The 13,689-nt window shown below is 39.8% G+C and overlaps 2 protein-coding genes across 8 annotated transcripts in view; both read left to right on the top strand.

The window, feature by feature from the left end:
* Positions 1–13,689, top strand: part of ADD1 (adducin 1) — a 51,882-nt gene that overhangs the window by 21,126 nt on the left and 17,067 nt on the right. For all 7 annotated transcript variants that reach the window (XM_065735860.1, XM_065735859.1, XM_065735865.1 and 4 more), the window contains exons 2-9: positions 4,378–4,590; positions 5,720–5,882; positions 6,975–7,126; positions 10,299–10,379; positions 11,439–11,588; positions 12,436–12,579; positions 12,712–12,810; positions 13,202–13,378. In XM_065735860.1, coding sequence (XP_065591932.1) covers positions 4,396–4,590; positions 5,720–5,882; positions 6,975–7,126; positions 10,299–10,379; positions 11,439–11,588; positions 12,436–12,579; positions 12,712–12,810; positions 13,202–13,378 — 1,161 coding nt within the window. In that variant the 5' untranslated portion in view covers positions 4,378–4,395. The remainder of the gene's footprint in view (positions 1–4,377; positions 4,591–5,719; positions 5,883–6,974; positions 7,127–10,298; positions 10,380–11,438; positions 11,589–12,435; positions 12,580–12,711; positions 12,811–13,201; positions 13,379–13,689) is intronic.
* Positions 720–13,689, top strand: part of GRK4 (G protein-coupled receptor kinase 4) — a 109,304-nt gene continuing 96,334 nt past the window's right edge. The window contains exon 1 of the mRNA XM_065735871.1: positions 720–724. The gene's annotated coding sequence lies outside the window, so the exon portion shown is untranslated. The remainder of the gene's footprint in view (positions 725–13,689) is intronic.

Here is a 13,689-nt window from a genome sequence, read left to right as displayed (position 1 = left end):
TTTACTTCCTTTGTTCTTAGGCTTCCTAAGGTAGCGCCAACTTTTCCTCCTGAAAGTTCAGTAGGAAACATTTGAAATGGAAAGAACAAATCCGATGTCATTGGTGCCAAAATGTTCTCACTGAACGTGATAGAAACTGTAGTGCAAACAATAAATCACTTATTTTTGTAGTACAGCGGTAAAATAATTTGTCAAGGAGCAAGGTGGACAGGTTTCATTCTTAAGTAAAGGAAAATTGTTTAAAATTTAGAAAGCATCAGAATATTGGGTGAAGTAGTGATAGCATAAGCTTATGAGCAACTCTTTACATGGTGCTGATGGAACCTTGCTGACTGTAGGCGGGTGTTTAGACTGCTGACTGTTTTCCTGCTGCCTGCTGTTGGTGCCTTTGGTGTGGCACAGCCGCTCCGTGACCTCAAGTGGCACGCTGCCTGCAGCAGCACACCACAGCAGCCTTCTGCTGCTCCCTTCTGTCCCTTCCTGACATTCCTTCTCTGCGTCTCGGCTTTGCTCAGCCCCCTGGCTCCATTTGTTTTGCACTCCCTCCTCCAGTAGCTTCTCATCAAACCTTTTTTCTGTGGCATGGTTCTATCCAGTTCTGGGCTTCCCATTTTAAGAAAGACAGGGAACTTCTGGAGAGAGTCCAGCTGGAAGCTGCGGAGGTGGCAAGGGACCTGGAGCTACCTCCCTTATGGGACAAGGCTGAGACCTGGGGCTGGAGAAGAGAAGGCTGGGAGCGTGTGTGTCAGTGCTTCAGTATCAGACAGGCACGTGAATGGGACCAGGCTCTTTTCAGCAATGCCCAACAACAGGATGAGGAGCAATGGGCACAAACTGAAACACAGGAAGCTCCATCTGAACACACACAAAAGCATTCTTTACTCTGACAGTGACAGAGCACTGGAACAGGCTGCAGAGAGGGATTGCAGAGATTCCTTCTCTGGAGATGTTCAGGACCCTCCTGGGCACTTTCATGTGCAACCTGAAGTAGGGAGCCTGCTTTAGCAGAGGGCTGGACTGGAGTATCTCAGAGGTCCCTTCCAGCCCCTTTGAGTCTGTGAGTTGTGGCATGGGAGAACTTGTTAGAACTGTCAGAGACAAGTGGGTGCAAAGCAAATTACTGCATGGTTGTTGAGCTACGTGCTTCAGTCTTCTTTGCTGGTGACTGGAGTTGTAATGGTGACTCTGGGCTGAGAATAGTCTTGCTGACTCACTTTGTGAGTTGGACACAAGCTCCCATACGAGTGTTCTGCACACACAGTGCTCTTCACAGAGCATTTGTAAGATACCAGGATGACACGTCACAGTCTGTGATTCTGAGTTTTTGGTATTTTGCTGTTTTTTATTTCTCCTTGTTGTGACTTGATTTCACAAGATTTGTGATCAGATAAGTTTCGAGTTAATAATAAAAATAAATAATTGTAGGGCTCTGTTTTTGTTGTTTGTTTAAAACACATTTGGGTTTCTTTTTGTATGTGCTGTCTTAGAGCTAGCGAGATGTTTAAAAGTATGTTCAAGTCTTTTGGGCCCCCTTGTCTTAACATAAGCTCCTTCCTGCTTCTCAGAGTGCTTTTATTCTCAGTTGGCCTCAACAGGCTCAAAGCTGTGTGGATGTGAAGAGGTGTGGTCAGTCCTTCAGTGGCACTGAGCCCTTAGATTAGATCAAGTCCCGTCTGCTTGCAGCCTCAGCAAAAATACTTTTCCTTTGGGTGTGGAGGAGCAAAAATAACTCAGTGTTATTGCTATTTGTGATAGCAAAAATAAAATAATAATTGAAAAGAAAAAAAAGTCAACACAAAAAGCACAACTTTTCCCCAGCAACAGAAAACCACCCGACCTCTGAGTGACTGCAGTGTTCCTCCAAGCAGTGCAGATAGCTGGTCCCCTAGCTAAGAGTTTCTTGTGAGCCATTGTGGAGCTTCTCACAGTTCCTGTAGCATTCGTGGTGGTGCTACAAGCAGGAAACACTTCTGTTTTTTAGCAGGAAATTTTGTACCATTCCTCAGCAGCGTCTGTAAGGGCACTGAAAGTTATATAAAGCTGCTTCCCTGACCATGGCTGTGCACGCATCATGTGGTAAGTCCCATATGCTGAGAACTGGCTCGATGGCTCTCATTTGATGTGGTCCTTTTAGAGAAATCCATTAAAGCTTTTACGCATACGTATACGAGATCCATTAAAGCTTTTACGCATACGGATATGAGAAGAATGGATTTAATTCCTTCAGTGGCTATAAGCTGTGATGTGAGTTTCATGGGTTTGCCCCTAGAAGGATCAGCATCCATCACTGATAGTCTATCATATAATCTCAGAGAGGTTTGATTTGGAAGGACTTCGCAGCCCACCCAGTCCCAAGCGCTGCTGTGAGCTGGGTGTCCCCACCAGCTCAGGCTGCTCAGGGCCCACCCATTCCACTTCCAGGGATGGGGCACCCACAGCTTCTCTGTTCGAAAGTCGCTGCTCCCAGAGGAGCATTTTGTGCGCTGAGCTTCCAGCCATGGCTTTCCGTTGTGGGTGTGGTGTCACTGACACAGTTGTGCCAGAAAAAACAACTAGCGTGGCAAAAAGACCATGGCAGCTTATCTGACTTCCCCGTCTGCTTATCTTAACTGTTCAGATTCCTTTTATTTTTTGTCTGTGCACACGTTGCTGAAGGTCTCATCGCAGAGTCCAACTTGCCCTCCTCTCAAAGGGTTTTTGAGGAAATTCATAGATAAATTTCAGTGGCTTCTGTGAAATGTTGTTAAGCACATCTGTAATTGGAAAAGCATTACCTTTCTCATCAGCATCTGACATTGAAATCAGCAATTGCTGTGATAGTTGTATTAAAAGGGATTGGTTTAAGACCATGCAGGGACTGGGGGCTGCTAGTAACTGTGGGTATCTATAGGACTGAGCCATGAAGCGGGTATTTAACCTCAGGTATAAAAGGACTGCTTAGGTATGAACATCGGATTTCCAGTTGAATTATTGCATTCCAGATCCTTCTCAAAATCCAGATTAGAATAGGAATAACGCAAGCGTGGTGCAGTGCTGTGGTCCCGTTTGGGAATTGCCTTTGTGAGGTTTCTGGCAGCAGCACAGAGCAAGGAGCGTGGACGTGCTGTTGTTTTGCAAGCAAGAAACAGGCAGAGGCATTGGGATTGATAATAGATCTCAGAGAAGAGGCTGTAAAACACGGTAGTGGGTGTTGAGTGATTTGTTCTCTGGGTTTAGGAACAGCAGGCAGACCTATTTTCTGATGTAAGAATTAGGGAGGATGAGATCTACCCATTCCAATGTCTCAGAGTAGACCATTTTCTTCACTGCACTGATTTTGTTCAGCATGTTTTGCATTTCAAAATAACCTGCTTTCTCTGTGTACTTCCACATCTGAGGTGGTTTTAGCTAATAAATATGCAAGTAAATGCCTAATCCAGTTCACAGTCAAGCACAGTTCAAGGCAAGCAGCTAAGGAAAATTTTATAATAGAGGTGTGTATCAATATTTACCAGTTCTCACGTGCAAAAGGCAAGTCACTGTTTAGATGAAGATACATACAATCTCTCCTGCTGCATAGGGGGAAGAATTGCAGTAACTTGGCAGTATCAGCAGATTCCGATGGTACTAATCCTTGCAAACCTGAAGGTGTAATGAAATGAAGAGCTGAGATCAGGTTTTTCCTGCCTGTTTGAGCCCCCGGTCTAAAACAGTATAACCAAAATGAGTTTGTGATCCCAGTGGGGCAGGGAGCTGGAGGCTGCTACTGAATTCCCTTTGTCTATTCCGGCAGCAAAAGACCTGCAGGTTGACTTGGCACAGGTATTGGTGAAGTTGTTAAGTGCCATGAGGGTATGGGATTTCAGTGTGGTGAATTTGACATGTAACGTACATGGTTGCAGCTTGCTGAGCAAGTTAAATGTTTGCAGTACAGCGAAGTACAGTTTGCATTGGTGACGTTTTGCTAATCATGTGTGATGTGCAAAGAAATGAGCCAGTGGGCTCCTTCCATTCACTTTAATGTCTGAAATTTAAGAGAGTTATAGTGAATTGAGACGTCGTGTGTTGTCACATTGTTGTCTGTGACAAGATCTGAAACACTCCATGCCTTGGAAAGTCACACTTTAGGGACGACTTCAGGGGCTGGATATGGGAGTTCTCGTGGTGGTGTTGTGTGGCATGTGTCCACGTGGTCCACTGGACCTTGCATACAAATTAGCCTACGTTTCTTGTCACATCTTTTAAAACCATTTTTCTTTATGTTATTGCTATCCGACTGTAGAAACAGGGCTTTTGAGTTTGGGAAGCAGTGCTGACTGCAGGTGGATCTGGAACATGAAACACTAAGTTCTCAATTATTTCCTTGCTTTATTTGCTCATCTTCTTTGTCCTCTTCAGGTTCTGTAAGGCTGTACTATGAATGGTGATTCAGGTGCGGCGGTGGTGACCTCGCCACCTCCAACAACAGCCCCTCATAAAGAGAGATACTTCGATCGAGTTGATGAAAACAATCCCGATTATTTGAGAGAGAGGAATATGGCACCTGACCTTCGCCAGGATTTTAACATGATGGAACAGAAGAAGAGAGTCTCCATGATTCTTCAGAGCCCAGTAAGGAAAGAAAATGCTCCATCTTTCAAGTGATGAATTTATTATCTGTCCAGCGTTTTAACTTTCTTCTAAAGTTATTAGCCCAATTTTTCTCACATTACCTGGTTGAAGTTTTATTGTCTGCTCATGAAGAAGCCTCTCAGACTTGATTTTTGAATTCTGTATGTAATCAGTCAGCATTCTTTTCATATCATCTATGCAGTTCTAATAAAACATTTTTAATTGTTTAATATTTTAACATTCATTTAAATATTTAAATCGAGTAAATCTTCTAAGAGTAGCTTATTCAAGGCATAATTTTTTATGCCATCATTTTTTATGTCATCTGATATTTGGAATATTATTATACATCTCTTCCAGAAAAGGTGCAGAATTAGAAGCATTGAATGGTTTGAGGATGAGAGATATTTCTGTCACGGAGGAAGTGCACACAACAAAGCTTATTTAATTACATTTGTTCCTTTTGTAGTAACTGATGGGTGACTTTAGACACGGAGTATTGTGACCTGTCTTTAGCAAGAATTGGGCTGTAGTGGTAAATTTACTGGTTTTCATGTGGGACCAACTCCTTTGATTTATATTTACCTAATGGTGGGAGTGCTCCTGTTACAATTTGTGGTATTCTTGTCAAAAGCAGCATCTACTAGCTATCTAAAATCTTGTTTTCCATCATCTAATGATAAAGAAACACATGCACATGCATGTACAAAGTAAAGTACAGTTTCAGGATGCATTGGCTGTGTGTTCCTGTGTGCCTTGACTCAGTTCCCTCTGAACCACACTGGTATATATTTTTTTCTTTCAGTGATCTTTTTCTGTCAGATTTTGTGTCTTTGAAGTCAATTGCACACCTTTCTCCTCCTGTAAATCCTTATTAGTAGGTTCAGTGAACTTTGGCTTTACTTGGAAAGAGAATATTGTAATTTCCACTTACAAAATAAGTTTCCCCTATCACTGCTGCTTTATACAGCATCATTTTCAAATGGAAGTATGCATCAAGTAGTACAACTCTGTGCTGGTTTGGACAAGAGCTATAGCATGTTTTCATTTAAGTGTTAAAAAGAAGCCATGTATGAAAAGCTGAAGTTCGTGTGTATGTGCTTTACAATGTGCAATGTCCTGTTGGCAGGCTTTTTGTGAAGAATTGGAGTCTATGATCCAGGAACAGTTTAAGAAGGGGAAGAATCCAACGGGTTTATTGGCTTTACAGCAGATTGCAGATTTTATGACAACAAATGTGCCAAATGTCTACCCAGCAGCACCACAAGGAGGAATGGCTGCGTTAAACATGAGTGAGTGCCCTTTGATGTGGAGTGGTTGAATTCTCCTGTCTGAAAGGCTTGAAAGGAAGGCAGTGTGAATGCTGTGAATTTTACTGTTCTGTGAAATTCAGATATTACCCTATCCTCTCAATGGAACATTGCAAACAGAAAATGAATGGATTCATTTCTAAACAACTGTGACACGCAGTGTGATTTGTGTGTATAATTTATATTAGAAACCATATAAAGTATAATGCCTTAATTGAAAGATAAGCCCGATGAATACACGTTAGTTGAAAATGTGAACATTTTCATCTTTACCAGCTGGATTGTCCGCAGGAAGACAAAACTCACTAGTAGTCCAGTAACAGCAAAGTTGTTCAGGAACTATTTTTTGCAATTGAAATAGTATTCACACCTTTTTTCTGTAAGGTCAGAAGAAACATCAGCAGACAAAAAACTGAAACTACACAAAAAGATGAAACCACTTAAGTTTGTGCAAATATGTGCACACGTAGGTTTTGTGTCAGGATAATGCAAACTCCTGTGTGTGCTCCGAAGTGAATCTGTACTTTAGACTGTGTCATGGCAGATTCTGCTTTGCCACAGCTCCTCTGAGTCATGCTTCTCAATGTGCTGCAACTCAACCTACAGAGGCTGTAATGCTTTATTATAGTCCTTCTCCTCTGTTTAGCTGGTATTTATTTTTTCTTAATTAAATGACCTTACTAGATGTATAGTTCTTCTTTCCAGGGATACAAAGCCTTATGTCTCAAAAAGTGGAATATTTGGGGTTTCACTTCTTTGTTATCCATGAGTAGTTGTATTTTATGAGATTGCTGGGGGGGGAATTTTGCTAAAGAACTTATAATCACCTTAATTCTAATGAACATTGAGGAAGGAAACTTGTGCTGGCTCAACCTAAGATCTTGTCAGAGGTCTTAATTATTTATATTCATGTAGTATATATAATGACACTATGGTAATTAAAGCTTGCTCTCCCTTTCTAAGGCTAATATGTTGATAATAACTAGCAAGAAAAACCATTCTAACTATGATGGCTGTTACTGTGTTCTGGCTGACATTGAACACTACTGCCTTGTGCTTCTCTTCTCTTCCCAGGCCTTGGCATGGTGACACCAGTGAATGATCTCAGGGGGTCTGATTCCATTGCTTATGAAAAAGGGGAGAAGTTATTACGATGTAAATTGGCTGCTTTCTACAGATTAGCAGATCTCTTTGGCTGGTCTCAGCTTATTTACAATCATATAACAGTGAGTATTGAATCAACAGATAACTGAACCAATTGTTTTAGAATACAAGTGAATTGATTCCCTCCCTCATCTGTCATTTTCTCTTTGTGTGGAAGAAGAGCAAAGTGGTATTGAAAGCAGTATAATAGTAAAGAGATTAGTCATTGCATCTCAAGAATAAGAACTGAAATGGCTTGGATGTCAGCTACCATAGTCTGAATAGAGTCTTAAGAGAGTGTACAAGAAAGGTCTTACAATGAAATGTAAGGTTCCTGAAAGACTGAATGTTTCAGTATTGTAAATGGCTCGAGTAATTGTATGTATTATTCTGCAAGGTGATGTCTTCATTTTTGAATTGCTAAGCCATCTTTTCATTGGTAATACTATCCAATTTTATTGAAAGTTCTCTACTGACGTCCTTAAAAAAGAAACGGTAGTATTTTGGAACATGAGTGGACTGTTCAGCTTGATGTTGCATGCCAGCAGTTTTCTTTGTGACTAAGTAATCTCTGGCATCCATAGTAAGAATTACAAGGAGGGCAAATCAAGGAGGTTTTATGTGCCAGAAGGATGATCAACGCGAGTCTCATGAGTGAAGTCACAGCTGTGGTGTGCAACTCAGTTGATTGTTTTCCTAACAGAGCTGGATTGTTGTAGGGTTTTTGTTCCACGTAGTAGAGGTGGTCTTTGATGTATTTTCAGTTCTAAATTGCAATCTGAATGAAATACAGTAATTCAATTATTTATGCTTTTTGAGAGCATATTGCTTATGAAGTGATGAAGATGATAAATGGTATGAGTAGTTACAGGATCAGGCCATGTTGATATAAGAACCATTTGGTTCTTATACTGAGAGAACGTATCCAGCATAATGGTTCTGGTAAACAGCTCTGTGCCACCCCCATGATTTTTCATACATGATGTGAAAATTGATTCTGTAAAAGGAATATTACTGCAGTAAAAGATTAGCAGGCAAGCAGTTTTGGAGGTGGCTTTCTGGTGTCATGTTTAGCTGTGGGAATATTCGAGTTTAGTTGTGAAGTTATGTGTAATGAAGAACTGTGTGCCTGGAGGCATAAGCAAGGCCATGTAATTGAGGAATAATGCATCAAGTTTATTTTCTTTTACAGAGGAGGGAAAGCACAGATTGCTTAGATAATAAGGTTAGATAATGTGTTAGTAGTTGAGTTGGAAGATAGGGCACTTGGAGAATGAGATGTTGGAAATGTTTTAGATGTATTTTGCTTTTGAAGGGCAAAGCAATGTTGGAAAGTTTTTTGTTGATTGTCACCAGCAATCACAAATGATAGTTAACTTTCTTATACAGATTCTTCCATGAATAGCAACCTGAAAGATGACTAAGAGATACAGTTTGCCTTGAGAAGATGATGTGGATCAAGGTTGTTAGGTTTACAGAATAGTCTCGTCTTTGTTGTGTATGCTTTTATGTTAAGTGATATTGTGGAGGTAAGGTGCTCTTTAGAATGTCATGGGCATTACCATTTCATACAGAGCTGGATTTTGACTCCAGGTTTTCATTTATTGTGAACGGGTGCTCTAATTTCTAGGTGATTGCATTGAGTTAAAAGCCACTAGTGCTCTAAAAAGATGAAAACAGTCTTCCATAGGGGATGTCACTGTATAAGCTGGAGGAGAAGGGTTTTGTGAGGGTATGAGACACACAGCAACGTGGGCACATGAGAAAGCTGATAGCAATAGCTCTGCTTTTCTGGATCCTTGTCAGTCTGACTGCTGGTGTGTGTGGAGGTGTTCAGACTGGTCCAGTCCTGACAGAAGCAGAATTACAGAGTTACCAAGAGCTTTTACATCATGTAAAAGGATATATGGTAAACTTGGGTGCCTCCAAGGTTAGGTAGAATTCAAGATGACAGGGTTACTGAAGGTACTTTGTTCACTGGATCTTGGTTTGCTCTGAGTGCATGAGTTGTTTATTGGATCTAATCCTAAAGTAAAGTGGTTTGTGAGTTGCTGCTGCTTGTTTATCTTATGTTTAAGCTTTCTCATTAGCTCTTGCACATTTGAATAATACCTGTTTTTTGTTTTGCATAATTAAGAGACTTTCTAGATGATGTAAAGTTCTGTAATGGAGAATTATTTTGGTGATTCATAAAAGTACAGGTTAATTTGAACTAGCTAGTGCAGTTCAAGGCTCATTTGCTGTGGCATGTAATCAGCTGGTCATTAAGGAAGGCAGATTTGTACCACATACTTTCAGGTTTCTCATCAACTGCTTATTAAAAAGAAATATTTTCCTGCAGTGGAACTCTGTGAAAGTATATATCCATTTAATGCTGAAAGAAGAAGACTGAGTGAAGAATAGGTGTGTCTCGAGGCAATGGAACGCTTGTGGGTTGGATGAAATCACCTGCAGAGCTTCCTTTAAACTTCAATCACTCTGTGAAAACATGAAGAAATAAAAATGTTGACAATTAGCAAAATAGGCCTGAAATTGTATCTAAACTTTTGTTTTAAAAGGTCTTTGTGAGCTCTGAGAAACATGCTTCTGGCCTGATCTCTGAAATGAGCATATGTTTTGTTATCATGACTTATTTCTTTTAATTCTCCATTTGAACTCTGCATTGAGAAACACCTACGTTATCTGTCCAGTACATTTCATTGTACAGTGTTGAAACTGGTGCATTCTGAGCAGTGGATGTTTTGAAGTCAGCATTAATTTTGTATTATGAACTCAGTTATCTCACGTGGCACCAGGACCAGCGGTGAAACCCTGCTCGGCATCAAGATGCTTTAAATCGATGGGCCAAATTCTTAAATTTTCCTACCGTTATACTTTCTATTTTACTGGAGTGTAATACAGTTGAAGTATAAATTTGTCCTTAAAAAAGCCAACAACACTTTTTTGCATTTAACACGATGTCATTCTTTTTATCTGCTGTTATTTAGATGTCTTTCCTACAGAACGTGAGGACTTAGCAGTGTTCCACCGATCTGAACAACTGGAGTGAACGTCCCACCTGATTCTGTTCAGCATGGCTTGAGTGTGTTACCATCTGTCACAGCATACATGAAAGTTGAATTGCATATGCCGTGGTCATACTTGCTCGTTCCATACGCAAGAATTGGAAACAACTTTTGTGTTTTGGGGCCATAATGTATGCTTTTAAATAAAATATTCCTAGTAACTTAGCTTTTACTTTTCTTCTGTCTTTAGGCCAGAGTGAATTCTGAGCAGGAACACTTCCTCATTGTACCTTTTGGACTTCTTTACAGTGAAGTTACTGCCTCCAGCCTGGTAAGCAGTGACAGTTTTTCACAGTTGTGAAATAGAAATAGCAGAGTATTTTCTCTCTAACTGTTTAAATTCTGTCCTAGAGAATTCTTTTTAAAATTTTTAACGTGTTGAGAGTTGCTTTATTGAACATGGTTGGTTTTGGTACAGCTGAGGTGTCTCTAAGGAGGATTTCTTTCCATGTGCTCACCACCAGGTGTCCTCCAGCTGATCTAGCTGTGAACAGGAACCAGATCTTTTAGGTAAACTAACAATGTCATACCCTCAAAAGCCATAGGCTGCTGAGTGAGGCTTGTTAAGGGAAACAGCATACATTTTGGACATAAATGCCAGTTACAGTTTCAAGATGTTCTGTGAGATGCTTAATTCATTTGACATTGTTTAATGATGCGAGCAGCTGAGGCTGGAGATAAACTGTCTTTCTGACATCTAATGGTAGTAGTTGAAGACACTACAGCCTTAACTGTTAGCTCATGGGAAGCCTTTTGTAAGCATTTGTCTTAAGTTTACACTGCTGCTGAAGGCAGCTTGCGTTAATGTGATGGGCTTCCTTGTGTTGGAACAAAGTGGAAGCTTTCCCACTACTCTTCTGCTTTGGCTCCCGTAAGGTTAGTAATGCCTAGCAGAGAGGTGTCTGTGGAGTAGTACTGTTTCAGATTTGTGCTACTTGTGTCATGTAACAGTTCTAAATACACCTCCTTTTGTCTGTCTGTAAAGTTTGTCTGTTTCTTACATAACTCCACCTTTTAATAATCTGTAATTTTTTAATTAAAAAACTGTAAGGAAAGAAAATGAGTAAAGTAGGAGACCTTCCCCCTCTTGTTAGTTTGGAACTTCCAGGAGAGATTAAGGACCACATGCTGGCTTTTATGTTGTTAAGTGGGTTGGATTTTTTGTTTTGTTATTTCTTCTCTTCCTGCTTTTATCTTTATAGTAGAAAAATGTAAGTACTTGTTAAAAATACCAGAAGAAAGATATTTTTAAAGTATCAGAGCTAGATGCTGAATGAAATCAGACTTCTGACAGTTTTTGATTTACGAAACAAATTCTTTTCATTTCTAGGTTAAAATCAATATTCAGGGAGATGTAGTTGACCGTGGAAGCACTAACCTGGGAGTAAACCAAGCTGGTTTTACTTTGCATTCTGCAATCTATGCGGCTCGACCTGATGTGAAATGCATTGTTCATATTCATACTCCAGCGGGGGCAGCGGTACGCACACTGTTTAGTTTCTGTTCTCTGTGTTCCATTTCCCTTCCCACACATAAATGCATACATACATTCGTCTCCTCTTAATCACAGTTTTGCTTCCTTTTTGGTAGACACAAAAGCTTCAAATATCTGGCTAAATCAGTCAGACTCTCCTTATTTGATTGTCACATGAGTGATCAGACAATCTATTGAGCTGTAGAATTGGAATGCTCAAATCTCGTGTTTGTATGTTGTTTACCACACAAGTCCCTATCTGTTGACAATAAGTCATTTTCTGTTTGTTTGGTAAAGCACGATTTATCAAGGATTTTCTTAAATGTTTCCGTATTTTTCAGTGTTCTGAGTACAAAAAGCTCTGGCAGCACAGCTTTGGGTAGGCTATAACAGTCCTTACAGATGCTGTGGATGGACAGATGGATGAACACAAGTGTCTTGAAAATCAGATACCTTTTTCATAAGGGAAATCAAATGTCAAAAGTTTGTAACTAAATGTATTGATTTTTCAGGAGAAAAACAAAAATGAAAGCAGAGAAAGATGCAAAGAGATAATTGATTGAATTTTGTATTTTTTTTACATTGAGTCTTTACATATTTATGTCCACGTCATATAAAAGCAGCTGTACTGAGTCCAACCCAGGATCAGTGAGACTTTCATAGTCAGTCTGCAAGTTGTGAAAAATGAATACTTTTTCTTTAGGGAGGCATCTGTCACGGTCTTACACTTGTGTATCTATCAACCCACCCATCCATATTTATGTATCTACCAATAGTTTTCCAGATATGTACATGTGTAATATTTTTTTTTCCTCCTGAAACAAATGAAGTGGGTTGTTCGAATATTTTGCAGGTTTCTGCAATGAAGTGTGGTCTGTTGCCAATTTCACCTGAAGCCCTTTCTCTAGGGGAAGTAGCTTATCACGACTACCATGGTATCTTAGTGGATGATGAAGAAAAGGTGGTTATTCAGAAAAACTTGGGACCTAAAAGCAAGGTCAGTAGTTATAGCTGGAATTTAACCAAGTGTGTGGGGGAAGGGAGGTGTGTTATTTAATTGGGATCCATATATAATTCACTGTAAATACTGGCATTATTGTTGTTAATGTTCTTTGCAATGATTCTCCAGGTCCTTATTCTAAGAAACCACGGCTTAGTATCAGTTGGAGAGACTGTTGAGGAGGCTTTCTACTATATTCATAACCTAGTGCTTGCCTGTGAGATTCAAGTAAGAATTTGTGTTTATATAATACTACAGCCTGTTTTACTGACCTTCAGACAGATTAATAGCTGTGCATCTTACTGGTTATACTATTGATCTGAATGAATGCAATTACTTGTCAAATCATTATATTGTATGTGGGCATGCAAAGTGCTGGTTCTACCAGCAGTATTCAGATAGCAGTACCGAGTTAGAACCATTGCTATAGTATGAATCCTACTGAGAGATTTTCAAAACCTTAAGGCAACTTTTTACAATTATGTTGATTAATGTACCTTTAGAATGAAGTACGCATCTTGTGTTTTTTTATTTTTATTTTATTTTTATTTATTTATTTTTAGTTATTTGTTTGTTTTTCCCTCTCAAAAAACTAAGAGTTGATTGTATTGTTTTTAAGGTACGCACTCTGGCCAGTGCAGGTGGACCAGACAATTTAGTGCTGTTAGATCCTGGAAAGTATAAAGCCAAGTCTCGTTCCCCTGAGTCTCCAGCAGGTGATGGTACTGTATCCCATCCAAAATGGCAGATTGGTGAACAGGAGTTTGAAGCTCTTATGCGAATGCTCGATAATCTGGTAAGGGAGACATTGCTGTCTAATTGTTTTGTAAGAGAGTGTATACTTAGTTGCAAAATAGGATGTTAGTAATGAATGGGCTGCAGGTGATTAGGTTTATTTATATAACCTGCAGCCTGTTCCTTCCCAAAGATTAAAGACTGTTGAAAAAGGAGACAATGTGAAAAGCCTCCAAAGAATTCTTCAGGTGTTTTACATGGAGGTATCTGACTCTCCGTGGTGTATGTAACCTGATGGCTTTCAATTTGGTCAGATCTTCGTATGGTATAGCATTTCCATTCAGTCCTAGGTGTGTTTCTTCTCCCTCTATT

The sequence above is a fragment of the Cyrtonyx montezumae genome, unplaced genomic scaffold, assembly GCF_038088225.1.
Source record: "Cyrtonyx montezumae isolate F1298 unplaced genomic scaffold, pur_monq_1.0 scaffold_2, whole genome shotgun sequence".
Taxonomy (NCBI): Eukaryota; Metazoa; Chordata; class Aves; order Galliformes; family Odontophoridae; genus Cyrtonyx; species Cyrtonyx montezumae.
This window is presented reverse-complemented; position numbering and strand designations above follow the sequence as displayed.